Source organism: Gallinula chloropus (assembly GCF_964237585.1).
Source record: "Gallinula chloropus genome assembly, chromosome: 3".
Taxonomy (NCBI): Eukaryota; Metazoa; Chordata; class Aves; order Gruiformes; family Rallidae; genus Gallinula; species Gallinula chloropus.
In genome coordinates, this window is record NC_140087.1 from 119,603,554 (window position 1) to 119,630,929 (window position 27,376).

Here is a 27,376-nt window from a genome sequence, read left to right on the forward strand (position 1 = left end):
GGAAGGTGGCAACAGTCAAATAGAGATGCTCATTTAAAGGCAGGGAAAAGGCTTCAAATCCATTAGTTACTTTGGGATTTGAGTCTTCTCTCTTCATTTCAGAAGAGCTCTCCTGCACCTCAGGTAAGTCCTCTTTACCTCACCACTGGAACATCTCACAAGGGGGCAGAAGGCTGTAGAGCAGGGGAGGTGGGAAACAACATTGACATGATGATTACGTGGCATCTTCTTCATCTCTCAAGCAGATCAACCTGAAGTCCATGGGTGGAAGACCAGGTTATGCAGTTATGATGTCCCCGTGGTTTTCAGCTAAGACCAGGCTGTTCCAGGAGTCCTGTTTGGAGCTGGTTTGTGGAGACTGGCTGACAGCTGACTGGTAACCCTGCGGGGAATGCTTCAGAGCTGAAATCGCAGGGTGAATAGATGATCCATGTCCAGACATGGCAGAGACTGAGAATGCCTATGGAAACAGGAAAATCCTGTCAACAAAGCTTCAAACCATAGAGGCCCCTACAAATTCCTTTGTGGGGGCTGGTGCCACTGCAATATCATATCTTGGATTTGCTATGGAGCTTCAGATTGCAGCTTATGCAGGATACTCTGGGCAGGTTCTTTCCTTTGTGTTCTAGACTTCGCTCTTTCCTATTACTGCATATGGGGCATCTTGTTCTCTTATAAATATTAAGAATAGTAATTTTACCTCTCAGGGCTTGAGGTTTCATTGGCCTTGGGCTCTCCTATCATACAAATAGCCTCCTGTGGATTGCAGGACAGATTAACAGTGCTGCAAAGTGCTGCAGGTGCAGGATCAGCCCAGCATAACTACTTTCTGGGATTTTTTTTTCTCTAGGGAGAAAACTGGAGTTCTCTGTATGAACCCAAAAGGAGAGCAGCCACCATATACCTCTGCCTCTGAATGGTGCTGTGCTATATGCAAAGGTGTTTGCACAGATCAGCTTCCAAATTGAGGTGCTGCTCAGTGGGATGAGCATCTCCTGTGGTTGCAGCACTGGTCCCAAGACATGTGGTGGTGGATATGGTACAGGGCACAGTGCTTTACCCTCTCTGCCATCGTGCTGGCTTGCTTTACTTTCTTGGAGCTCAACTCAGATTTGGGCTGTGTAGGTTTGTTCTCCTCACATCACATTTCTCATATTGCTCAACTCACAGCCAGCCAGTGCAGAGAAAGTAGGGTAATATTGCCAGGTTTTTCCTTGCTCAAGACAAATCAAATCATGAAAAGGGAATGGGCATTTTCTTGCTGTGGGACCAGCTAGAAGGAAATTCATGTTCTCAACAAAGCTGCTACTTCATGTTGCCTATTAAGAACTGTCACACATCATTCAAAAATCTGTACTGTGCTGTAGTCATGGCAACAAGAACTTTGGGTATTCCCCCATCCCAGAGGATAGATCTCTTACTACAAAATCCTACACCCCTGGGTTGAAGAGAAGCAATGTTTTTCCACAGAGGTTCTGAGGATGTTCTTCTTCTTACCAGCCTAGTTCCCATTTTTGTCCCACTGCCTGCATCTTCCCCTCCATACCTGAGAAATCGGGCTGGGGTGCCCATAATGAGATGAGAGCCCAGGTTCTGTCTTTATGGGGCGCATTTCCTCAGCGGTCGTGGCACTGCTGCTGCTGCTGGTGGAGCTGGTGGTTGGGGTAAGACTCTCACTGCTGGATGGACCTGTGAGTAAGAAATGGTAAACACAAGCTCTTCCCAAAGACCTTTCAGTACAGAGCTGTACCCAGGCACCCAAAGATAGAGCGGGCAAAAATAAAACCTCAAATATTGGGAAGGGCTTTGTAACTGCTGAAAAGCATTAGACATCCCCCATTTTTTTAAGAATCAGACCATTTTGAGGTTGGGTGTCCCATTCACAGGACATGATGGGAAGAATCTCAAGTGTGCACATATATATATGCACATGATAAACCTCCCTGTCCAACTTACCTGCTGGTGCCTTTGTTTTGTTAAGGTTCTTCGGCTTGCGCTTCCTCGTCTGAATTCCCTCTTTTCTCATTGCTAGAGGCCTTGGAACCTATAGAGCCAAATACAAAAGCACATTTGTTTCTTTGTGTCCATCTAGGAGAACGTAATTCCATCTCAACCTTGTAGGCTCCATGAAAACCAAGTGATTTAATTGGAAGCAACAAGAAGATGGAGCCCAAAGTCACTGGTCAGCACTGCTGTGTAAAGATGTATGTCAGAGGTGTGCATCTAAATGGGAACAGATAGGCTTCTCACACAATAGGAGTTGAGTTTTTTAAGTCCAGAAAGAAGAAACAGCTCATGTGCTTTACTTTCCTGCTTAACTCAGAGTGGAAGACATCTTTCTGGCCAGTGCCTGCTTTCTGGAAAGGTACCAGGACTGTGTGGGGAGACCTCCTTTAGGAACTAATCCCACTGAGATAGTCACCCTCCCAGACAGAAACAGTCTGGGATTTCTAGGAAGAATTGTTGGGCTAGGTAAGGCTTCCCCTCATCCACCTTGTCTTCCCTCTTTGACTTGTCTCTCATGAATGTTCTCCCACTCTGAAGCACTGGACATCATCCAGAGCGTGGATGCATATGAAAACCCTTGGAGTAGCAATGCAAAGTGGAACTGGGGTTTGCTCCTAAAGCAATCACCAGGGCGTTGAAGGCCTCTGTCTCTGCTGTGGGGGTGGCCTGGTTGCCACCAACTGATGGGAAAAGGGTTGGAGGTTTGCATCTTGAAGTCCTGCTACGCCTCCAGCAGGGCTCTTCTAGGTATGACATAGATACATGAAGCCCCCACTGGCAGGAAGAGACTATCTGGACAACCATGCAAGAAAAGTCATTTATCAGTCCCCCATGCAAAAAAGTCATCTATCAGTCCCATGGCAAGCCTACAACCAAGAGTTAGCTGGCACCTGATGCACCATGTGTAGGAACTCAACCCTTCTTTGTGCTTCTGATGCAGATTTTTCCCTAAAGCTCCTGAAATTAGGTGGGAAGGATCTGGGCCTAGTGCTCCCTGGGCCTTGATCCAAAAAGTAGCTAATTAGCATGTGAGAAATGCCCTGCATGTGACACCCAGTGCCAGTATAAACATGATATAATGATGAGGGGACCTGAAGCCCAGAGGGACAGTAGGAAAAACAGCTCCAGGAGAGCAGAGAGTTGTGCAACGAACCCCGTCCTCAGCTTGGTGCTACTGCTGCCCTCCCCACCCCGAGTAGAGCTGAAGGCAGGCGTTACCCCGTGGAGCTTCATGTAGAGTCCGCAGGCGTTGCAGACGGGCTCTCCCTCGGCGTTCCTGCGCCAGAGCGTGGTCGTCGTGGTGTGGCAGTTGGCACAAGAGAGGCCGACGCGGCGGGAAGCCGACTGCGAGGAAGAAGACACATCAGCCCTCCGCTGCTACCACCGGCAGCACCTCAGCTCCCAGCCAGCTCGCTGCAGCACACCTCGGGTTTTCCTGTCCTCTCGCCTCCCTTCTCACTTCTCTGCCTTTTCCTCTTCTCACCTTGGTACAGTGGGTAACACAACGACCCTTCCCTTCCCTTCCTTGTTCCACTGCCAGTGCTGCGTGAACATCTTGCCTGTCCTGGGGCATCTCTGGTGGTGCCAGAGACATCACCTGAACAGAGCTCCAGATCTCCAGTGGGTCTCATAGCAGCTTAGAGCCCCACTGCATGTGCATGCGCCTACACTAAGGTGTCTGGATCTCAGACTGGCCTTCCCTTTCAGACTACCAAGCCCTTCACCTTCCAGGCATCATGGCATATCCCAAGAGGACATGAGCAATGCCATGACTGTTACATACTCCTTGCTGGGTTTGTGTGGTGGTGCTCATGTGGCTTGAGGGAGAAATGAAAGAGTCCTTCCAGCAGCATTGCCTTCCTAAAGATAGCAATGATAATTAATAGGAATCCCTGCTAATGCAGCAGTGCAGGGAATGGGTTTTTTTTCAAGCTCCTTGGCTGGGTCAGCTGGACTGTTTAGTCTGGAGATGTTCAGCCTGGAGAAGTGGAGGCTCAGGGGAGACCTTCTTGCTCTCTCCAGCTCGCTGGAAGGAGGCTGTGGGGAGCTGGGGCTCAGCCTCTTCTCACAGATACCCAGCGACAGGAGGAGAGGGAATGGCTGCAAGTTGTGCCAGGGGAGGTTCAGGTTAGAAATGAGGAGACATTTCTTCTCCCAAAGAGCGGTTGGGCATTGGAAAGGGCTGCCCAGGGAGGTGGTGGAGTCACCGTCCCTGGGGGTGTTCAAGGAGAGGTTGGATGAGGCACTTAGGGACATGGTTAGTGAGTGATATAGGTGGTAGGGGGACACTTGGACTAGATGACCTTGGAGGTCTTTCCCAACCTTCATGATTCTATGAACTCTTTTAGCCAGGCTCAGAAAGCCACAGGAGGAAAACGCTCAGCTTGAAACCATATAAAATACCAGGTTTGAGCTTGGAAGCAGAGTGGGAGGTGGGGGAAGAAAAACCCACATCCTCCTCTCCTGCTGAGCTTGTTCCCACCATCCTTCAAAGCAGAGGTCTTAACAGTCTGAGGATAAAGTCTGGACAGGCAAGAGGTCAAATGCCCTCTTTACTTGCTCTGCTTCTGTTCTGGGGACCGAACAGAAGAGGTAGAGCTGTGTGAAGATGCCTGCTCTTGAAGTGCCTGAAGGAGAGCCTGTGCAGAGTAACACTGGTGCTCTTGGACATCCACCCAGCTCTGCAGACCTGCAGAGTACAGCTGGCTGCTTTTTTGGGGGTGAAAGCCTGGGAGATGACAACCTGGCAGCACTTCTCTCCATGTCTTCTCCCTCATTATAAAACAGGATCAGTTAAGCTACCACAGCAGCACAATAAACAGTGATCGAGTGAAATTCAAGTACTTCTTAGGACTTTGAAAGCTGTAAACCCCTTTGGTGCCAAGAAACTTATTAATGTTTATAAATATCTGAAGTGTGGGACACAGGGGGAAATGGGCAGCCTCTTCTCAGTGTCTGTGGGGACAGGACAAGGGGCGATGGCTTCAAGTTGGAGCACAGGGAGTTCTCCACCAATCTGGGGAAGAACTTTTACCCAGTGAGGGTGAGGGAGCCCTGGGACAGGCTGCCCAGGGGGTGTGGAGTCTCCTTCTCTGGAGAGATTCCAGCCCCGTCTGGACTCCGACATGTGTGACCTGTCCTAGGGACCCTGCTTTGGCAGGGGGTTGGACCCGATGATCTCTGGAGGTCCCTTCCAGCCCCTACAGTTCTGTGATTCTGTGAAACCAAACACTGCTTTGGTTGTAACCTCTCCATGTATTAGCTTCAGTCATTGTCTTTTGTAAGTGGACCAAGAACTTTAAAGACAGCTTGCAGCAAAGACAAAAGTCTTCCCTTGCATCTCAGACTCCGAAAAAAGGGATCACACTGGGACAGATTTCACCAAATCCCTTATACTGAATGTATTTACTCAGGTAAACCAACTCTCACTGCATTAACCACACTCGTGCATTGCATACCTAGACATATCCTCCTTTTCTTTATGGATTTCTTTCCCTCCCAGAAGAAAAAGCAGGAATTTGGCCTTTTTTTTTTTCCAGATTCCCACATTTCCAGCTGCCCAGCCCAGCGATGACAGTGCAGGTACAGATCTGGACAGCTTATGTTTCTATACCTCTCCCAGGTTTTTCCAAGCCTTATCCCAAGGCTGTGCAGAGTTAGAAGCATGCCTTGCTGCTTGCCCTGAAGGACCTGGTACCCAACGGGCCATTCCTGATGTGCCCATGGATTACTTGTGGAGTGGTAAATGAAAGAGGGCAAGTTCCAGGGTATGGAAAGTGCTGGCTGGGTCAGTGCAATGTCTCAGAAGGGGTTTTCACAAGAGGGCGCTGACTGGCCGTGGCTGGTGGCAGGGCTCAAGCTGACAGTGTCATCTGTGACGCTTGAAGGGGATGGATGGGTTTGGGCATGGACGGGTCTGGGTGATGTAAAGGGCTGGTGGGTTGGGGATGGAGCTTCGTGGAAGACAAGGAGGGGGTAAATGTGGCCCTGAGGGATGGCTTTCTGGCTATTTGCTGCTTGGGGTCACAATTGCCCCATGTCCCTGGGACCCAGACTACAGAGACCTTTCCAAAACCCCTCACCAAAATGAGCAGGGACATGCAGGATATCAACACCCAGATGTTCCCATTCCCCAGGTTCCTCATGCATACCCCACAGGCTTTCACAGAATCACAGAGTCACAAGGTTGGAAAAGACCTTTAAGATCATCAAGTCCAACCATTCCCATCCTGTGCTAAACCATATCCCTAAGAACCTCATCTACCCATCTGTTAAACATCCCCTGGGGTGGGGACTCAGCCCCCTCCCTGGGCAGCCTGTTCCAGGGCATCCTTTGGGATACCCTGAGCTGTCCCACAAGCTTTCCTTCAGCTCAGCCAATGGAGCTGGGATCAGAGTATCCAAAAAAGGTGGCCAGTCACCATGAAGCAAACAGAGTTTAAGGACCCTGAGGGTTAGAGAAGATGGAGTGGTGGTGTGGTGGAGCTGGAAAGGGTTTCCCTTCATCCTAATATGCCTACAGGAACACTAAAGCAAAGATTGGCTTTTCCTAAACCGACTCCATGGTACTTCCTCTGTGTCCTACAGCCCTTTCCCCTGCTTGGCCTGGGTGTCTGTAGAACTGCTCTAGACTGTACAAGGTCCTATAGCATACCAAGCACAAGTTAATCTGGATTAGTTTGGAAATCTGGACCAAACCCACTTAGGTCAGGCAGATGGGGTCCCAGGGAGTTGAAACACCCCTGGCATCTCCACCTTGCCTCGTCCTCACACACAGCCTTGCCCCACATGCATTGTGTGACCCTGACTTACCAGCCTCCTCTGGGGTTTGAACAAGGGCCGGTTGATGCCATTCATCTTGTGGTAGAGCCCGCAGGCGTTGCAGAGGTAGTGCCCCGTGCCATCTCTCCTCCAGAGAGGGGTGGACATGGCCCCACAGTTGACACATTCTCGTCCCTCTGAATAATCATCAAAAAAATCTGCTGCCAGGATAGGAGAGAAGGAAAAGATTTAGTTAGTTAGCTGGCTGGACATTTAATTTCTGATCTGATTCTCAGTATTTGAGCCCAGAAGTGACATTTCAAGAAAATATTAGCATCAGCTCTTCCTTTCTCAAGGGAGCCTCTGGGATTATTGGGAAGAGGAACCCCTTTCCCTGCTGTACAGCATTAGCTGCAGGACTTCTGTGTCAGCAGGGATGTGCTGGGACACAGACACAAGGAGAAAGAGATAGGAACCTTCTGCTCTGACCTTAGCCAATCTTGGAGGTAGCCAGGGCAAGAAGCTCAGAGCAGTCAAGACAAATTGTCTGAGACCACGGACAAACACAAGCCCAGACCCTGAAGTGCCCACAGACCAGGCAGCCACCTGAGCATCTCACAGTAGGGTTCAGGCAAACGTGGGCAGGGAAAGCCATACCCATATGGCCTGCTATCCTAGTGTGCTGCTCCTCACCCAGCCCATGCCAGCTCCCTCCCAGCACCCTCACAGAGGCAAGTGGCTGCAAAGAGACAAGGGGAAGAGATGTTCATGTGCCTTCACCCCATTCTCTGCACGAGAAACACTGAATCCGTGAATGGTTGGGGTTGGAAGGGACCTCAAAGCCCATCTAGTTCCAGCCCCCTGCCATGGGCAGGGACACCCTCTGCTAGCCCATAAGGCATCTCCTGAAGTACAAGAATCCACATGTAGGACCCCAGCTCAGGCTGTCAGCTAACAGGCATTTGCAGGTGGCTTTTGATGCTTTTGATGCAAATTTCCACAATGCTTGATGTCCCTCTCCTTCCATGCACCAAGGAGCTGTGAGGTGAGGGTGAGGACAGCTGCCCTGGACTGTGCCAGCCCAATCCCTGTGGCTGTGGCAGCTCCATTATCATCTGCAAGGCAATGCAGAGTTCAACACACCTCAACTGTGTCATCATTTGGAAAGACACAGGTCAGCTCCCCTTTGGATGCAACTGCCTTGAGAAACCAAGAACCTCACCTAATAAAACCTAAGCATCAGCTGTAGGTCTCACTGGGATGTCAACAGAGCTGCACCCAAGTGTTGTGGCCCTTGAAAATGTGGGCTCTTGGTGGTAGTCTCACATGGAGAGTATCAGCAAAGGGCTGGGAATAAACCAGACTGCTGAAAAAAATCCCAACAAGCTGCAGTGCACAGGAGATGTTTGAAGGATGCCAAGAGCTTGGCATCAGGACCTTCAGCCATTACAAAACAGGGGAACATCACCTCTTACAATGCTAGTGTGCATCTTGCTCCACCTTGTGCTTGTCCACCTGCATGCTATACAAGTATCTCAGCTTTTTGCTAGAAGACAGTATTTCCTCAAAGGGCAAACCAACAAAATTTGGCTCCTTGCTGATCTGTGTCTCGATCCCATGTGGATTCTCTGAGTTATGCTCAAACATCAGCCTTGTTTTCTCTTTTCTCCAGACTATTTTTGGGAAATCTGGAGGAAACTACATCCCCATGAAACAGCCAAAGGATTAAAAAGTTACTGAAGTGGCGCCAGTAAACAGAGACAGGGAGAAAAAGATTCATGTGAGCCTAATTCTCCCTAGAAAACCAGGCTAAAAATGGATAGAGATGACACTGTGTGGCCATGGGGAAATACTAGAAATTAATTTACCCAAGGGGCTCCGGAGCCAGAAAAGAAAGAATCCAGCATCTTCCCAACAACATAGGAAAATCTCATTATCTTTGAGCAATTCTAGTGGTTTAGGAAAGATGGGAATCCCTCCAGGTGACTTTTGTACACGTGGATTCAGTGATGCCATAACCACAGTGCCTCACTTTCCCCTTTAAAATCACTGTTGAGTCACAGCCAAAATCTAGATCGAATAAACTTCCTTTAGAAAGAGAAAGGACCTGAACAGGGAGTCAGGAAAGAACTCATTTCCTTGAAAAATCTCAAGTAAGGAAAACATTTTGCTATTTTTTTTTTCATCTTAGAAGCTGTTGAGGTTTTTGTGTATAATTTTCCAAAGAAAAAGCCAAATTACTTTCACAGTAATTTTTCTCCTGTAAGAAAATCCTTTCTTCTCTGAAAATAATTCAAGGCAAAATTGCTGATAATTTAGCAGAGCAGAGATACTCCAAAAGTAACAAAACTCTGGACCGATTTGAGTTGTCTGTGACTGATTACAAAATACCATATCTCCTGGAGATTTTTTTTCCACCAGAAAGCCAAAATCTGAAAGTTTTTAATCAAAGAAAAAGGAGAAAATTCCTAACAGTCCCTCAGAAATGTTAAGAGTTGACCAAGCTCTTGAATAAGAAGGTCCCTCAAAATGTGTGTGATAAGAAATGTTAAGTATGGGTATACTCCTGTTTTTAGAAAAAAACCCCAGAGGATCTAGAGTTGAAAACAGGTAAAATGCAAGTCTCTTATTTTCTAATATTAATAATATTTGCCACTGAATATTGGATGTTATTTCATAAGAGTCTGAGTGACACCCAGCTTCACTGTTGGTTTGTAATCAGGCTTCCAAAATCCCTTACAAGGGGTGATGGTTTTAAACTAGAAAAGGGGAGATTTAGTTTGGATATTAGGAAAAGGTTCTTCCATCTGAGGGTGGTGGATCACTGGCACAGGTTGCCCAGAGAGGTGGTGGAGGCCCCATCCCTGGACACATTCAGGGTCAGGCTTGATGGGGCTCTGAGTGACCTGCTCTAGTGAAGGTGTCCCTGCTCACTGCAAGGGGTGGGACTAGATGACCTCTAAAGGTAACTTCCAATCTTACACATTCTGTGATTCTATGATTCTATACAAAAGCATCTTGAGACTTGTTCCCTTCTCTCCCCTTTTTCATCTGCTTTGTTTCCACTATATTCTTCACTACTTATTTTTGGTGGGGTTTTTTTCAGCTCCAGTGGGATCTAGACTAGAGCTTTTTTCCTGAAGGGACTTTCACTGGTTTAAGTTTCAAAAAAAGCCCAACCAATGAACTCTTCTGCTTCCACAGTAAGCAGCATTTGTGTGGTTTTTTCCCCCCTCTCAGCTGCAGACAAAGGTGATCCTTGTGAACGTTAATAAACAGGAATCACTGGTGCTTGGGATGGGGAAGACTTTGTTCCCAGGGCACACTGAGGCTCCACGCAATGGGTGGCTCTCTGTAATCACAGTCCTTGTGGGGTGATATCAGATGGGTGCGTCCTTTGAGTGCACCACCCAGTGCTGAGTCAGAAGATGGCATCTGCAGGGTGCAACCTCATTAAAACCATTCCTGGAGCCGTGTTGGAGCAGAGGGAGCTCCTTGACCTCAAGAGATCTCACCTGGGTGAGAAATAGCCTCTCCTGCTCCAAAGTGTGGTGGCAAAGTGGACACTGGTGGATCCTGGCTCAGAGAAGATGATGTAGGCTTAGTGAATGCCCTTTTGTGTACAATGGGCATTTTGGCACCAATGGAGAAACAGAAGTCAAGGGATTGGGTTTCTTTCTAAAAGAGGTGGTATGATTTCACAGCATCACTAAACTCAGGGATGGAGTTGCTGAGGAAGTATCACCTGAAGAGATGCAGGACATGCACTTTGATGTGGCTGGGTGTCCAAGACCTAGGACAAATGCTCATCAACTGTTTTCTGAAGATGTAGGACATGGTCTCTATCTGCATCCTTCCCCAGGTTGGCATAGCTGGGGAAAAGACCTTCTCCCCACTCCTGGAGAAGGCAAAAATATCTCCAGGGTGACTTCCAGGACAAGCCCAGCGCTCAGAGCCCACAGGAACCGTGACCCACTGGGTAGGCTGCACATTGGCCGTGGAGGTCACTAGGCCTCAAGTGCACTGATTGTTTAATTTGCCGTTGTTATTAATAATGGGGATTAAGACATGGCAGACTGGAGACTCCCCAGGAAAAGGCAGGAAAGTGTTTTCTTGGCTTCCGTCTCGGGGGCTGGAGCTCTAAATCCTGGCATTATGAGATCCCCTGACACTTATTCCCTGTACTTAGTAGCTGGGAAAGGAAACGTTTATTCAGGCAGCAAATTGCCTGAGCAGCTCCCAGAGGGCCCTGAACAATGCAGGGGGAAGGAAAGGCTCCCCCAGTCACACTCAGGGCAATAATTTCCGTTTCGTGGCACAGGAGCCGCTGCCTGATAATGGAGATTTATGGGTCCGTCCGGTGACCTCTGTAATAGCCTTTCTGCTGGAGAGATTTACTCCCTCTCCCAAAGCCAGGTATGGCCAGCACTGGGACAGGGCTGAGGAAGGGATAACCAGTCAGCTGAGGAGGATGCAGACCCATGGCTGGAAAAGCCCATCCTTTACTGTCCTGAATGGTCCCCTCTTCCTCTTTGAACTCCCCAACTGCCTTTGCCAGCCCTTATCTTGAATAACATCAACCTTGAGTACAGTCAGTCCTTTTTATGGGTTGGGTCCCTGGTGTTGGCTAATGCTAATGGCTTTCTACTTCATTCTTCTTAAGACCCTACCTTTAGCCCATGAAGGAACTTCTCACAAGAGAGCAGATCATGAAATCTCTCTGAATGACCCAGCCAGTGAAGAGGATGGATTGGGTCCTGTCCCTATTCTGTCATTATCTTATTGTGTAAAAGGAGATCTTTTTCCCCTCACACCTACTGTTTATGAGGACTGCAAGGTCCCCAGGGCAGGAAATGTCACTTGTGTGTTGCACAACAGTCTCCTAATCTTGGGTGAGGCCTTCAGCATGCTAATGTCAGAAATACTTTCCACAATGGGACATTCAGTCTCCAGGGAGTCAGGAGTAACTCCTAAGTGGAGCACCAGGGTCTGGTAGGGAAAAAAGAATTCTTGGGTATGGCCCTTCATGGCTCTTAGTCATTGGGAGTGGTCCTTCACATCCACCGCCAGGTCCACAGAGATCAGCTGGTATGGACAATGGAAGGCTCAACAAGCAAGCAGATCTGAGCACCACCAGCCAGGTCACACCTACAGGCACTTTTCCCAGCATGGCTGTGACATGACAGCATCTCTCACCATAGGCAGGTTCCACCCCAAACTCTGAGTACTTTTGCCTTCCCATCCAGACAAGAGAGATACCCTCTTGTAACAAAGTCAGCTAGGGATCAGAGGGTTCAAGCCTGAACAGTGGCTTCAAGTGCCTTTTCTGGGTCTTTCCACCATCTCTGCAAGCCTGACAGCATGGTCATTCCTAGCCCCAGACCTCCTGGGTTTGTTTGGGCTTTTCTTGAGCAACCCTGAATCCATTAACCTTGGCGAGATCGTCTCGCACACACAAACCTGAGGGATCAGGACCCAAAAGAGTAACATCCTCTGACTGGTTGACTGATTTTGAATCCTTCAGTTCAGAGCCAGCAACCAGCTCATAAGGTTCTGCTCCCAAACCAGCTTCTAGAAGGGGACAAAGAAGCATCCCCACACTGGTTTGGGCCAGATCCAGTTGTTGCTGCCTAAGAAACAACAAGGAGGTTGCCTACCTTCTTCTGCCCTCCAGCCCCCTCCTGCCTTCACCCCCTCTGGGTGAAGAGGAATGGAAAGAGGCTTCCATTAATATAGCACTGGAGTTTTGTTTACAGCTGGAGGGATATTTAATATCAACATTTCCCCCTGCAGAAGTGTCTTCTCAACCCAATGGAGCAACTCAGCAAAGGAGAAGCTCTCCTTCAAACACAGCCAGGCACTTACAGGCTCTAAACAGAGCCTGAGAGCAAATTTCCCCGCAGAGAAGCAGTTTCCTAAAACGATTTGTTATGATAAGAGGTGAGAGCCACGATCCTGTGTATACACGAATTCCAAATGGACTCTCAGGGGCACTCACAGCTGAGGCAAAAGGACATTGGCCCCACGGACACACGGACACCCTGGAAACCCACCCAGGGCAACCTCACCTTCTGCTTCAAGAGACAGCCACGACAGCGTGTGGGGGGGTCAACAGGATTTGGCCATTCCCAGCAGTTTGGGGTGGCTTGTCCCAAATCCCCACATTGTCTCCATTAAAAAGTGACAGTGTGAAGATCCTTCCTACAGTCCAAGCCTTCCAGGGACCTTTTAATAAGCACTTTGCTGCAGCTAGTGGAGCTGAAGGTCACATCTTCTCCTCCTTTAGAACGGCCTGCGATGCCCCCATGAATTGCAAGACTCCAAGAGATGAAGTTTCAAGGGGGAAAACCCACCAAAAGGTTTCTGCTCAGATCACAGCAGTTCAAAGTGCTGGTTCATCCAGTACCATGGCAGAGCAGGACTACATTTGAATGGAAGACAGCAGCAAAACCCAAGGAGAGAACAAAGGAGGAGGAGTAGGGAGTGGGTGTAAATAAAGAACCCAAATTTATGCATGGGGGATATCTGCAGCCAAAAGAAAGGTGCCAGTGAGCTTTTCCTTTTTCAAGGGGGACATCACCAGCTTGACACAGCCTGGGGCCAGAAAGCCCATGTGCATTATTTGCCCTGCCTGTGGAACTCTATGATCCTTGGGGTCCCTTCCAACCCAGACCATTCTATGATTATCTTACCCTTCAGCTAATGGAGCCGAGGATGTTCCTCTAAAAGCAGGTTCTTCCCCACCTCCCCCCTTCTCTGCATGTGTCTCCTCTGACAGAATTTTAAAGAAATCAATCCAGGGCACCACTGTTTTAGAGACTAATGGGACCTAGGAACATGGGGAGTAGTGCCCATGGCTGGGTTGGGTGGTGGTGGGAATGTGGCTCCCTAACTCTCCTCTGATCTGGATGAACAGAGAACATCACCAGTGTGGTTGCTGATCTGCAGGAAGTGAAGGGGATAAATTCCTTGCTCTTATCCAGAAACACATTTTCAAGCCAAGTGCATTGTTGTGAAGCTTTTCAGAGGTGACCTGACACTGTCCCAGGATGTTTTGAGGTTTATTTAACACATCTATGGTGGAGAAGATGGTTGGTTACCCAGTTGGCTGCCTGGACCAAGCTACTTTTCCCCTGCAAACATGAAGACCCTACTTACTGCTTCAGGAACATTGGACCTGCAACCTGACTGAACCATATGCCACTACTGAAAAAGGCAAAGAAATCTGTTTCCTCCTCCCTTGTGAAACACCACAGCCAGACTGTTCCTGTGCAGCCCTTCCCAGGCCACATGTTTCACGTCAAGGCAAAGGGAACATTGCGTCCTTCCCCTCCAAAGACCCCTCCTCTGCCTGAGGCAAGCCAAGGTCTATGGCACACGCCATTGCCAACAGCCAAAAATACTCCTTTCCTTTGTGGATATGTTTTCCCTGGTTTGAAGGACAGTAGAGGTAGAAGGAGCCAAGGGACCAGCTGAGTTCATGTGCAAGAGGAGCACAACGGGAAGGTTGGTCAAATGCTGGGGCTGGATTTGAGTTCAGACTTGGCTCTGCAAGAGGCTTCCTGAGCAAGGCTTTTCATCTCCTGGTCTTCCTCCTCAAGAAGCTCAAAGGCTCTTCCCTGTCTCACTGGAGAGGGCAACAGGAGAGCTTTCAAAGGCCACATCTCCATAGATGGGGAGGCAGAAGAAGAGTGGGTGGAAATGGTCTGAATTCCTCTAAAGCAGATAGAAACAAACTACCCATTTTGGAAAGGGGCAGGCGATGGTCCTGGGATGACTAGTCAACCTGGATGCTTGGAAGAGCACTGAGAGCTCTTCAGCACACCAGAAGCACACCAGAACTACCAGACCACAAACTATCAAACCCAGTGGTTGTACTGGAGCTGACTGGAGGGACTACTGACCTGCATACTCAGGTACCATGAAGTACCCACATCCAGAGGCTACGTGGTCTGCTTGCTATACAGGGAGACAGGCATGGAAACACCCATGAGGATGTAGGATACTTTTTGGTCAGAGTAATCTTTGGCTATTCTTTGGGTAGCAACCTGGTGTCCTACAGCAACTTCTGCTGACTGTCAGGTTGAGCAGGTCCAAGGTCTGCTGAGATGCAAGCCTGATCCAACCCACCAAAGTGACCTCCCCTTTCTTACTCCTACTTAAGAGTTTTTGCACTTGTAAATATCTGAGGCTTTTCTGATAAACAGGAGATTCCTCTGCTTATCGACTGTCCAAATATTTCTTAACAAATCTTAGATTAGAATGGAGAGCCCAGGGAACAGCCAGGATGGGGCCATCCATGGCCTGGGGGTTGCTTTGGTGGGAGGCACCTGGAAATGGTCTTTCTTTTGACAAAGGGGAAAAAAAAAAACCAAACTATTCCAGTATTTTCCTCCTTTGAATATGTTCTATCTCCAAATGGATGTGCCCTAGCAGAGGCATTCCTTTGATGACTGCAAGGGAAGGGACAGTGAGGGAAAAAATGAGGAGGATGAGAGGTTTACAATGCCATGATCCCACCTGGGCAGCTGTTCCCAGGCTGGGCACAGGCAATGGATCATCTCTGACATGTGTCCACATGTCCTGGTGTACCCACAGGTGTGCTGTGGAGGCGTGCCAAGCCGCTGCTCCACGGCTGGGCCATGGGAACTGGCCTTATGGCTACTGGGGAGCTGGTGAACTGGGGCCAGTTACTGGGTAAACCAGTGAAGCCTGACTAAAAGCCCAGCTAGTAGGGTCCAGACCTGCTTGGGTCAGGCTGGGGTGGTGTGTCACCCTGCCAGGGGCCGTGCTAATGACTGAAGAACGTGGTCTGTTTGCTTCCCCTGGCTGGCATCTGGCACTGGCTCATTACTGAGCATGACACAACACTCACGTGCCCTTGGCCCACTCGGGCTCCTACAGAGCAGCTGATGATGTGTCACTTAGGGACACAGTTTAGTGTTGGCCTTGGCAGAGCGAGGTTTGCAGTTGGGCTGGATGATCTTAAAGGTCTTTTCCAGCCTAAATGATTCTGTGATTCTAGGAGCTGAGACTCCCTAAGCAACAAGGACACAATGGTTTGTGGTCATATGTCATGGTGCAGCATCTCCCTGTCTGATGGTGACTGTCTGTCTGTCTGGCTAGAGAGGTGTCTACCAACACCCAGGGGGACCAAGGCCAGGGACAGCTCTGGGCCCAGGGAAAATGATGCTGTTTGGGATCATCTCAAGCACAGCAGGGAGAAGCTGGGCAGATCTATGCAGACAACAGAGCCAAACTCTTCTCAGCAGTGGGAGGCGGCGCAAGGGGACGCAGGGCCTAGCACAGGCTGGGCCTTTGGCAAAGCATTTTCATCAGGAGGGGAATCGACTGCCCAGAAAGGTGAGGGAATTCCACCCCTGGGCTTTTCCAAGCCTCATCCAGGCAAATCCACAGCTGACCTCAGCTAGTGCTACTGCTTGTCCTGCTTTGAGCAGGAGGTTGGACTGGAGATCTTCCAGCCTGCATTCCTGCAGTCCTGCAACTCCAGAAAAACTAAAGGTGGTGGCTGTTTTGTTCTCACTTCCCAGGCTGGTGCACACCAGAGGGACAGATATTTATCCATGTCAAAATCCTGCTTGTAGGAATACATCATCATCATTATTATTATTATTATTACATATTATAGTGCATGTTTGTATGTGAGTACACTCATATATATATAAACATATATATAAACACGTATATTTGTATAGATACACATATTACATGTCCCTAAGACTGCCATCTTAGCAAGCTGGGAGACATCTCTAATCAACCCTCCTCACTTTTGCTATAAGAATTATGATTTTATGGCTACATATATATAAATATATATGTATTCTATATAGCCTATACATGCATACATATAAAAATATATAGTCTATACATATATACAAATGCTGCTTTGGCAGGGGGATTGGACTCGATGACCTCTTGAGGTCCCTTCCAACCCTTATGAGTCTGTGATTCTGTGATATATATATGCATACGTGCATAAATATATATATGTATGTATGTATAGACTATATGTATTAATATATGTGTATAGACAATATAGAATATATGTATAGAATTGTGCATGTATATATGATTATATATACATCCACAAATATAACACACACACATATATTTAAAAACCTCACTTTATGGATATAAAATATATATATTAGATATTTTATATACATATGTATTTATATATATATTTATATATATGTATAGACACATGAGATATATATACTGTATATAGACTTATATATGTAATATATGATATTCCACGTGTCCAAGCTCTGAGTACAATGGCACTAACCAGTATTGATGTCTATGTGCATATCCAAACCCCACCCCAGTTGTCTGTAGCTCACTAATTTAGACACTAATTTAGAATCACAGAATCATTTAGACACCAGCTCTGGCTCCAGTCCATACTGATAAATCCCCCTCGGAGGAGCTGCACTGAAATTACTCAGTCCAGCTCCTGTCCTCCCTATGGGACACCAGCCAGGGGCAAACAAATAGGTGTTCATCACATTATAGGGGACAGTCGGTTTGTCTAACCCCTGGCCCTTCTCTTTGCCTCTTTTATTAGTTATTCTGAATGTGAAGTCCACTCAGCCCTCAAGTGAGGCGGGAGGATGGAGAGTGATTCTCCCAGCTGCTGATAAAGCATCCACAAAAGGTCACTTCACACAGAAACTGCAGCCCAGGCCTCTAAAGCGGCGGGTACCGAACTTATCAGGGCAACATACAACTTGCAGTTTTTCTAACTCAATTGATTGGACTTTTTATCTAAAATAACAGGCATTATAAGATAGGCGAAAGTCGAGATAAGGAGGAAAATTGAGCAGGTCTTGAATCAAGATCAGCTTGGGGACAGGTTCAAACTCCCACACCTGCCCCGGAGGAATCAATGAAAGTTTCTTGGCCTCCTCCACTCGTTTTGAAATGCTGCTGAAGTTGAGTGAACTTTGAGACCGTGGCGTTTATTCTGTGATTATAATTAACCTGCTCACCCGTTGTTATTGATTTCGCGTGAAGGGAGGTGACAGAGTCTGACTGGGATGTTGGTTTAGGAATAGGAATGGCTGGGGAGGGCAGGCAGTGGGGCAGGCAGCTAGCTTTGCTGCAGTGAGACCCTTTCCCCAGGTGGGAGCAAAGGGAAGGGGGTAGGAGGGGGATTTTACCCTCCTGCTTGTGCTGGGATCTGGGAAAACCTTCAGGGCCAGGTCTTCACACCCTGAGGGTCAGAGTAAATCACAGCACTGAAGCAAAGAAGGGCCGAACGTGGGAAGCCCCTGGAGAAAAGCCTCAGTGGTGCCCAAGCTCCAGGACACGCTCCCAGCTCAGGAGAGTGCAAGGAGGAGACTTCCCCCAAGCCAGCTGCCTCTCTCATGCTCCACATCACCAAGGCATGTCCCGACTCAGCGTCCTTCCCAGCAGCCGGTCCCCTGAGCAGCCAGCCCCCTGGGGCCAGCACTCCCTTCCCCAAATAATCTCAGACATCTGGGTCTTTCAGAGGAGCCCTGATGTCTGGGGCTCACCCTCCTCACTGATTTTCTACAGCTGCAGCCCTGCAAGCCCTGAATGTTAAATAACCATGGCTCCCTGGCTTGCAAACCCAGAAGCCCAGCTTGGAAGTTCATAGCAGTTTAAATAATAAATACTGGATTATTTTTATGTCTTTTCTGGAGTTTCAGCATGAAGGAATCAGGGCTTCCTGGCTTTTCTCTCCTCCAGAAAAGCTGTTCCTGAAAAAAACAGAGCCTGACATATGATAACGTGACTCCGGAAGCTGGAACTTGAAGGAAAACTGAGGAGCATGGAAGGGCGAGGGGCTGGCAAATGCCAGAGACGGGCAGCTGAGAAGCAGGCAAGAGGGAGACATCTCCTAAACTGGTTGGAGATGTTTGCAGAGACAAAGGAGACAGCCCACTGTCCTGGCCTCAAGGCCAGGGACAACCTGGAACTGGCTCTAAATGCTACAGATATACACTCAGAGAGCTCTGTGCAAGGAGAATGTGGGGGGAAAAAAGGCAAAACAGAAGAAAAAATGGTTGAATTCCTACTCTGAGGGAGCAGCGTGGTCTCCTTTTCTCCCCCTTGCTCCACCTCTGTTCCCAACCTCTTCTGCTGGGCTCAGGTCTTAAATTTTTAGGAGAGCCTGATTGCGACAAGCACCCCAGCACCCCCTAAATTCACCACACCACAGGCAAACGGCTGAGCTTTGGGAAGAAGAGTTAAAAAACCCCCCAGGCAGCGGCATCCCACCACGGGACCTTTCCTGAAATGCTCCCCCACCACCACCAGCAGACACCGACCTAATTCCCAGGGATTAGGAGGAAGCATTTCCAGGCAGGGATTCTGTTATCCCAGATTCAGGAGCATCCAGTACCAGTCCCTGCCGGAGATCAGCCCTGCTGCATCGCTCACCCGCCTGCCCTCACCCCACTTCTGGTGGAAAACTCTTCATTGACTTTTCATTAATTTTTTTTTGGGGGGGTGTTTTCCCTCTTTCACAGACCAAACGAATTTCAGAGCCCCTTCCCAAGGCTGGCACAAACTGCTGGAGCCCAGCTCCCTCCGATAAGGAGCTCGGCAGCTTTACAGGTCACGAAAAATAATGAATGAAACAAAAAAGCACAAATCCCTTTCTGCTGCAACATATAAACCAAGTGTCCGCTTTCCAGAAAGGAAAAAGAAAGGTCCCATTGGCTTTTGGGGATTTTCCCTCCCCAGGAAAACCTGCAGGTCCCCATATACTTTGCAGGGGGCTGCGTTTCTTCCCTATGGAAGCTTCTTCCATAAGCCGGATCCTGCGCCAGCTCTTGGCGAACCTCCTTGTGCTTTAAAACAGGGATAATTCCAGCTCTGAGCAGGGGAGGTTGGGGATTTTTTGGGGGGTTGGTTTTTTTTTTTGGAGGGGGTTGTTATTTGGGGTTTTGTTTTTCTCACAGCCCTCTCTTGAGTCTGGTTTAGCAGGGGAGGCTGATCCTGCAAGCCTTGCCTGCACGACACGGCGGGGATGGCCGTAGCAAGACGGGGAAACCAGCAAAAAGAGGTGGAAAAGACAAATTTCACCTCCCTCCCTCCCCCAGGAAAAGGTGCATCCGACATTGAGGTGTCCACCTAATTAAGCAAAAACAAAGAAAAACCCCCTCTGTGCTAGCAAATATCCAAGGAAAAAATAATCACCAGGAACTTCTTGGAAGAGAAAACATTATTTTTGCTTCCAGTTGACACTGCCCCAAACTTGGCTTTCAAATCCAGACCTTGCCAAAACCTGAAGGCTGAAATGCTTCAGCCGCTAATGGCGGGGTCAGATCTACGTCCAGCTCTCCAAATCTCTGCCCAGTTCTTTCTCCTTTCACCAGCCTGCCTGGGCTCTTTTATTTTTGGGGGTGGGGAGGATGAGCAAACCCAGCGTCCTGCTTATTGTATTAAAGAAGAAATCCCCCCTCCGAAGTGTTGAACAGGCTGCAGCAGCGCGGGGAACGCCGCAAAACTCAAGCGCGCACGCTGCGGCCAAGCGACCTTCAGAAAAACTTCAAGGGGAAAGAAAACCCCCTCAAAAAAAGGCCAAACCCAAATCCCACCTTTTCTCAAATTTTGATTTTTCCAAAGAGCCTTTCATCCCCCTTGTACCTGCCGCTGCAAAAGCACATTGATGATCGAATTATTTCCAAGCGCCGTCACACGCGTGTGTGAGCCCCCCTCTCCTCAACCCTCCCCACCCCGTGTATAAAAGACCTCGTTGCTCAGGCATGGCAGATAATTGGGTTTAATTTGTCATTAAGGATGTATTTACAGCTTGGACCAGTCACCGTGACCGATGATGTGGGGAAGACTTGTAAAGGCCAAAGAGATTTTAATATCGTGGCCGTAATGCTGGGTGTTATCGTAGCCAGCACCGAGGCTTTTTTTGCCCCACAAGGGTTTTTTTTCCCCTTTCCCTGCCCCCAAATTAAAAATAACAACAATAATAATCTCAATCTAGCCTTATAGTTAAATTTGGGGTTAAGATTCGAGTTCATTTTGGAGGTAAGAGCACGCTCTCACCCACCGCCTCGCTTATTTAAGCAGCACTTCACACTCGCCCACCAAAGGCGTATTGACACCACCCTGCCAGACAGCAGCATGAATTCGGCATCCATCAACAAGGTGAATATTTGGCATTTCCAATCTCCTTTTCTGCAGCCCTCCCGGGCATAATTACACAGCATCCCCACCAAACGAAATCAGGTTATTCTGGGGATCACACATCAGTGCAAAACAGGGGGGGCAGCCAAAAATAAATCTGCAATTCAGCCTTCCCAGCACCAGCAAAACCGGCTGTTTTAAAGCCCCACGGCCTCACCTCTCAACACAGATCCCTGCCTGGTTTTGCCAGCAGTGGTGGGACCCAAATGGGAGGCAGACGCTTCGTTAAGTCTATTTAAAGTAGGATGTAGAAGCCCCGAAGGACCCCGAGATGTGCCGCTGTATCCCTCCGCGTTCCTCTGCCCTGTGCCCCCCCTCCCCAGCAGCATCGCCAAGCTGGGGCTGGTGGGGGGGTTACCCCTGAATATCCCATTTCTGCACCTCCTTTTCAGTAAAGAAATTGTAGGGCAGGAAGAACACACCGGGTTGGTGTGCAGAGGAGGGAATTTGGAATTTGGGATTTGCTTGCAGGGCAGGGAATTTGGGAAGAAAACCTCCAAAAAGGAGGTTTATTATATTTGCATCCTTTTTTCCTCCACGTGCAAAGCTCGGCGGGCTTCAAGAAGCAAAAAATTTCAGCTCAGATCTCTGTGCTGGTAGCAAACAAGGTCCCTGCAGGTTTCAGGATGACGCTATCAAAGTTTTTCTAATTGCATTTTCATTAAAATTGCATTTTTCTGCCATTATTTAAACAGCCCCTGCACACATCACACACACACACACCCCCCAGGCAGCAACAGGCAGAAAAACTCCTTGGTCCCAATACGCTGCTGCTTTTTCACTCAGTTTTGGGATTTTATTTGCTGTCTGGTGCTTTGTTGGTGGGTTTTGGATGTTTGTCTTTTTTTCAGGACATCCTTAATTTTGCATTGGGAACGAGATGGTTTGCCCATCCAAAATACCCAGCTGAGTCTGAGACAGCCAAACTTTGGGGAGCTCTTTTCTGCCAGCCGAGCCAAGGTTTCTCCATCATCAGAGGAGCACGGAGGTGGCAGGATCGGGTCCCAATGTCCTTGGGGAACGCTGAATAAACCCCTACCCGTTTCCAAGGATTTTGCCTCTTTCCTCCCAAACTGATGGAAAATAAATACAGAAAGAGGAAAACATGGGCTGTCCCTTAAAATAATCTCCAGTATTATTACAGGAACAGACACATACGTGAGTGAGTTTGTGGAGGGGACAAATAATTAATCCTGGCTTAATGAAGCCTTAGATTTGGGGGGCATGCTACCCACCACCTTCAGTTACTGCTTGGCAATTATATACCACACTATGGCTGGTCTAGGCAATATAGGCATTTGTCTTTGATAATAAAGGGTAGTTTGCAACAAATTGCAATTAATAAGGGTGATATAGGGCCTGTGGTGGTGATATTTTTAGCATTTGATTTATTTATAATATAAAATATGCTGTCTGGGGACTTGGGGGGGGGGGTTAAAACCCCCACGGTTGTGTGTTTGAGCTCGATCTTGTAGCCCCCAATTCGGCGGGTTTCATCCCAAATCCCAGACTGACCGGTGACAATTAAATTAGGTGGGAGAGCAAGAAGGAGGTTTGAAACCCGCGGTGGGGTGGGGGTGGGGGTAAAGCCCTGGGCCAACCTTCCCCTCCAGCAGAGCTGAGGTGAGAAATGCAACTGCTTGCAAGATGGGGGATCTGTGTGAAACGCAGACACGTCCTACAACCCCATCCCGCCGTCCTACAGCCCCGTCCCGCCGTGCCACGGCTCCATCCCTACGGCCCCATCCCTCTGAGGACAGGGATAGCATTGATGCCTGGCTCCCCCATCACCCTCACCTTGTCCTTAAGTGCGTGAGGAGGGTCAGGGGCTGCTAGTAGGGTCGAGGGTTGTAACAAATGCCGGTGAGTTGCTGGAAATGCTGGCCCCAGGGATGCTACAGGGCGAATCTCTTAGCATCCCTACGGGAAAACTTAAGATCTGGTTCACAATCTCTCCCCCCGCCAGCGGAGGAGAAGACATTTTCCAACCTAGCCTCAACTCTGGGCTTTGATCTCCCCAGATGCTGCTGCTACGTCCAAACGGTGCCTGTCCGGGGAGCCTTGACTTGGACTTAGTCAAAACAAAATACAAACACCCCACCAGAAATGCCCACAGCTCCTCGACTCCATTTACTCCCAACCACATTGACCCCTTTGATGCCACAGCAAAAGAAATATTCTGATGTGGAGGGGTTTTTTATGGGGGGTGTTTTTTGGTGTTTTGTTGGGGTTTTGTTAGTGCAAAGTAAAATTGCAAGGAGTGGGGATGGCAAAGCAGGATCTGACCTTCCATCACAGCCTGGAAACATCGGGAAGCAGCGAGCAGCCACGGGCTGGATGCGCTCGGGCTCCCGTGCTGCCCTTGATCCCGTCTCCCCTCTGCCTGGAGAAGGGGGAAGGAGCAAGCTGCTAATTCCTGGATGGATTTCAAGAGGGGTTTTTTTTTTTGGAACTGGCAGGGAAATCTCCTGAAGGGACTTTGCAGCGGGTCCTCTTCATGCCTCATTAAGTCGGGAATTCACTGTAACGCCATCCCAGGCAAAGCCTGGAGCAAGTTCACGGCCTCGACCGCAGGGTCTGATCCTGCTCTGCAGGGTAATGAAATAATTTGCCAAACTTACCCTGAAAAAGCCCAAATTTGGCCTTTTGAATTCGCACCGGGGGGGGGAAAGTTTTTCAAACAGGCCTGTGTGATTTACGCACCCGTCCTTCCCAGTGCTTTACCCCACAGACCTTAACCCAGGCCCAAATTCCTCTTATTAAGGAAAAAACCAAGAAGATATGTATTTCTTTTAGCATCTTTTCCTTTGAACAAGCTTGCACTCAACTCCTTTCCCTGGTTCATTGCTTTACAGTGGAGAAAAAGCGCCGTGCTCAGGCGTGTGGGCCTAGCTCTGCCTGCGTACCCAGCTACACCTGCACAGACTCGGTCTTTGGTATTAAAAAAAACCCCAATATTAATAAATTAATACTCTAATGATCATCTGCAATTAGCACTGCCTGAAAGTGATGTTTCTCCAAGGAAACGAAATCACAGGAGGAAGATTGAGCGCGCTGCGAAATTAATTGGGTTGAATAGAGCCTCGCGCCACAGATTGTGCTCCCACCTTGCGATGCCTCGTTGTGCAGAGAGTAAAATTGTCTCTAGCTATAAGGAAGGAGTCCTTTGCTCCCCCATTCCAGGGTGCTAAGTCAGGCACCAAGCTTTAATATATTATTAAAGCATATTTGGGATGGGTACGGTCCACAACGGTGTTTCCCCCCCACCCCCCGACACACATGCACTACCTCTTTCAGTGCCTTCGGTTTTTCAGCCCATCAGGACTTCTCACTCTTAAAAATAACCCCACAAACCCTTCTCCTCACTCAGAAACCACCGTCCTTAAGCCCTTCATGCAACCCCTTGGATACCAGCAGCCTGTGCAGAGCATCGTCCCAGCTGGGAGCAACCCGGCAGCGGCCGCGTTCCCGACTTGGGGAGAAGAGGGAAAGGGGCAGGTCTGGACCTTAAACTACTTTCCCAGGGAGCTGCTTTCCAAAAACCTCCCCACAATCATTTCAATCCTGAATTTATATTTGTTTGAGGCGATGGGGGGGCACAGGTTTAACCATAAACCTAGCAATTTTTATTTAAACCCAAGGCAGAGGTGTAATTAGACCCAGGCTAATAAATCCCCTGGTTTCAGCGGTTTGAGAGGCGGCACCATGAATCCAGCACCCGAATCAGGACCTGGTGATGGCAGCAGGGGTGCCGGCACCTTCCTCCTTCGTTAGGACCGCTAACGTTTTTTCTGGGACTGGCTCAACACATCCCCTCTTCCCAGTGCTATTAAAGAGCCCAGCTAAAAAGCACTTTTTGCCACCAAAAGGCAGGAGGAGAAACCTGCGATGCAAACTGACACTTCACACAGGGCTCAAGATCACACCCCCCCCAAAAAACCACTGCGCTCAAATCTCCGGCACCTTAAAAGCCGCCGGTATAAAATCACACAATTCTTTAATTTCGTTATTATTATTAACCCAAATAATTCTTTAATTGCCTTATTTAGGTTTGGGGGGGTATTTTTATTACTAGCACCTTGTTTGAGACCGCTGCAAAGAGGTAATTTGGGTTTTTTTTTTCCCCCAAGGAGGAGATGGCCATGGCGGTCAAACGCGAGCGCACGTTATGTCCTCGGTGATAATATTCAATTATTATTCGATTATTCGATTTGTCCTGCCTTTTTCCTCTACTTTCTACCTTCTCAGGGCTTCCCAAAAAACATTGCCAGGTCGGCCAAAACTTCATCCTTAAAGAATCTGCTCCCTGTTTTAAGCAATTCCACAAAACCTCAAGAAAAGCAAAAGGCACCGGCGCTTCGCCGACGCACAACTTTCCTTGTTGTGCGTGGGGTTTTTTAACGCCTTAAAATAACTCTAAAGGTAAAGCAAATCTCACTGGACCCGACTGAAAAATTACCCTCCAAAATTGGGGTTGATGAACGCAGTCTTAAATCGTAGCTACAGACAAATTTGAGAGCAATTTTCTTTGTTAAGCCCGACAGGGATACGATCGTGGAGAGAAAGCGGGGTGGCAAATAAAGAAGCTATAAGTCTTCGACATGAGGATGTGCCCTGCATTTCTCTCCCTTCTTCTCCCTCTTCTACTCTATAAAATAATGTTATTTCTTTTTTAAATAAGAGATATTTTGAGCCATTTGGGCCAATTTCTGGTCGTAGGGCGTGGGGATACGTGAAGAAATGAAAGGCACCGATATTGGGATGGATGCAAGAGGTTAGGGATGAGATTTTTTGGGGGGGGGGGGCAGTGAGACCCTGAAATACAGGGCTGGGTGGTTCAGATGTGCCTGTGAGTTTGCCTAAAAAGGGTGGTAATAAATGCTGGTGCGTTTCTCTCCCTCCTTCTCCACATCACCTCTCCCCCGTCAGCAGCCAGATTTCCCTCTGTTTTCCCTTTTCCTAGCCCAACCAACCTTTCCAAAAATGAAAACAAAACCAAATGAAAAAGAAAAGAAAAAAAAAGAAAAGAAGAGAGACATAAAATAAAACATCCCAAAGGGAAAAAATCTGGATTTCACGGGCGAAAATTGTGATTTCTCCATTTTCCCAAACAATTTTCCATCTTTTTACACCTAAAGCAAACTGGGGAAGGGGGTGCCTGCACCGCACACCCACAGAGCATGGTGGTCCTGCACACCACAACCATTCCCGTGGCAGCCCCCCGAATCCCCACGGAGATATTCATGGAGCACACAGGCCCTTGCTCCGGAGTTCGGCACGTTGTTTCTTGCCACCCTTGAGCTACCCTAAATTATTTCTTTTCTCCTGGAAACTGGGGCCCTTGGGGATATTTTGAAATGGGGCTTTTTTGCAGAAAAAGAGTGTTGGAAGGTTGGGGGGGGGCTGGACAACAGCATGACAACAACCACGGCACCGTGGGGACCCCCATGTTTTGCAGCCAGATATCCCAAATACATCAAATTTCTCCGTCCTGCCCTTCGCGCCTCCTCATCCTACCCAAAGAGGGGTGAATACACAAGCATTTTGGGGGGGAATGGGACACGATGAGGTGAAACCCTCCCTCCCCTATCCCAACCCTGGCTGCGCTCACCTATGTTGGCGTGGCGGGCGGCTGCGGGCGTCCCTCGGCTCTGCAGGTTGTGCAGCATGGGGCTGTCGAAGGGTGAAGAAGTCCAAGTCGTGGCCATTTCGGGGCTCATGTAAGCCGGGTAGGGGCTGGAATAGGAGCTTCCAAACCCCCTGCTGTACTGCTCCCTCCCGTTAGCAGAAAGGTTCAAGGAGCTGCTGTAAGCCGCCGCGGCTTCCCGGGAAGAGGTGGCAGGGATGGGGGTGCTGGTGGAGAAGGAGAACCGAGGTGACACGGGAGGGTGAGAAGATCCGGGGTTGTAAGCGGCGCTTTCGGCTCCGGGTTGAGTCCAGATGGAGTGGCTGGAGACGGGGCTGCCTTGCTGGGAAGAGCCGCTGCTCTGGAGGTAAGGCAGGCTGGGGAGCATGGAGGTGACCCTCGTGGTGGGCACATAGACGGGGGACGCTGCGGCCGCGCTGTGCATGAAGCCACCTGCCCCCTCGTACGCCGGAGGGCCGGGGTTAGCTGCCATGGCTAAACTCTGGTACATGTCGCGACGGGACCCCCCCAAACCCCAGCCAGGTCCCCGGCCACAATCCAGAGCGATGGGGAGCGGGTGAAGAACCCCAAGCTCCGCTCTCCCCTGCGGTGGAGCGGTGGCTGGAGCGGTCTCGCGTGGATACAGCCTTCCAGCCAAAACCAAAACACCACCGCAATGCAATTTTTCCTCCACCCCCACCCCCCTCCCCGCCACCCACCTTCCCCCACCTTCAGCAGGTCCGGCCGCCTCTTCGAGACCCCAACCAAGAAGTCCAGGTCCCTCCG

General features: G+C 49.0%; 1 protein-coding gene across 2 annotated transcripts; it reads right to left on the reverse strand.

Moving 5' to 3' along the window:
* Positions 1-277: 277 nt before the first annotated feature.
* On the reverse strand, positions 278-27,101 carry GATA4 (GATA binding protein 4; the record flags this gene model as incomplete). 2 transcript variants are annotated; one of them, XM_084262091.1, is made up of 6 exons in its annotated part: positions 278-460; positions 1,547-1,689; positions 1,957-2,044; positions 3,226-3,351; positions 6,820-6,986; positions 26,576-27,101. In XM_084262091.1, 6 exons carry the CDS (start codon positions 27,099-27,101, stop codon positions 278-280), a joined length of 1,233 nt encoding a protein of 410 aa, XP_084118217.1. The 2 variants fall into 2 exon arrangements, with proteins under 2 accessions (XP_084118217.1, XP_084118216.1); XM_084262090.1 differs by having other exon boundaries at positions 6,820-6,989.
* Between the last annotated feature and the right edge of the window lie 275 nt (positions 27,102-27,376).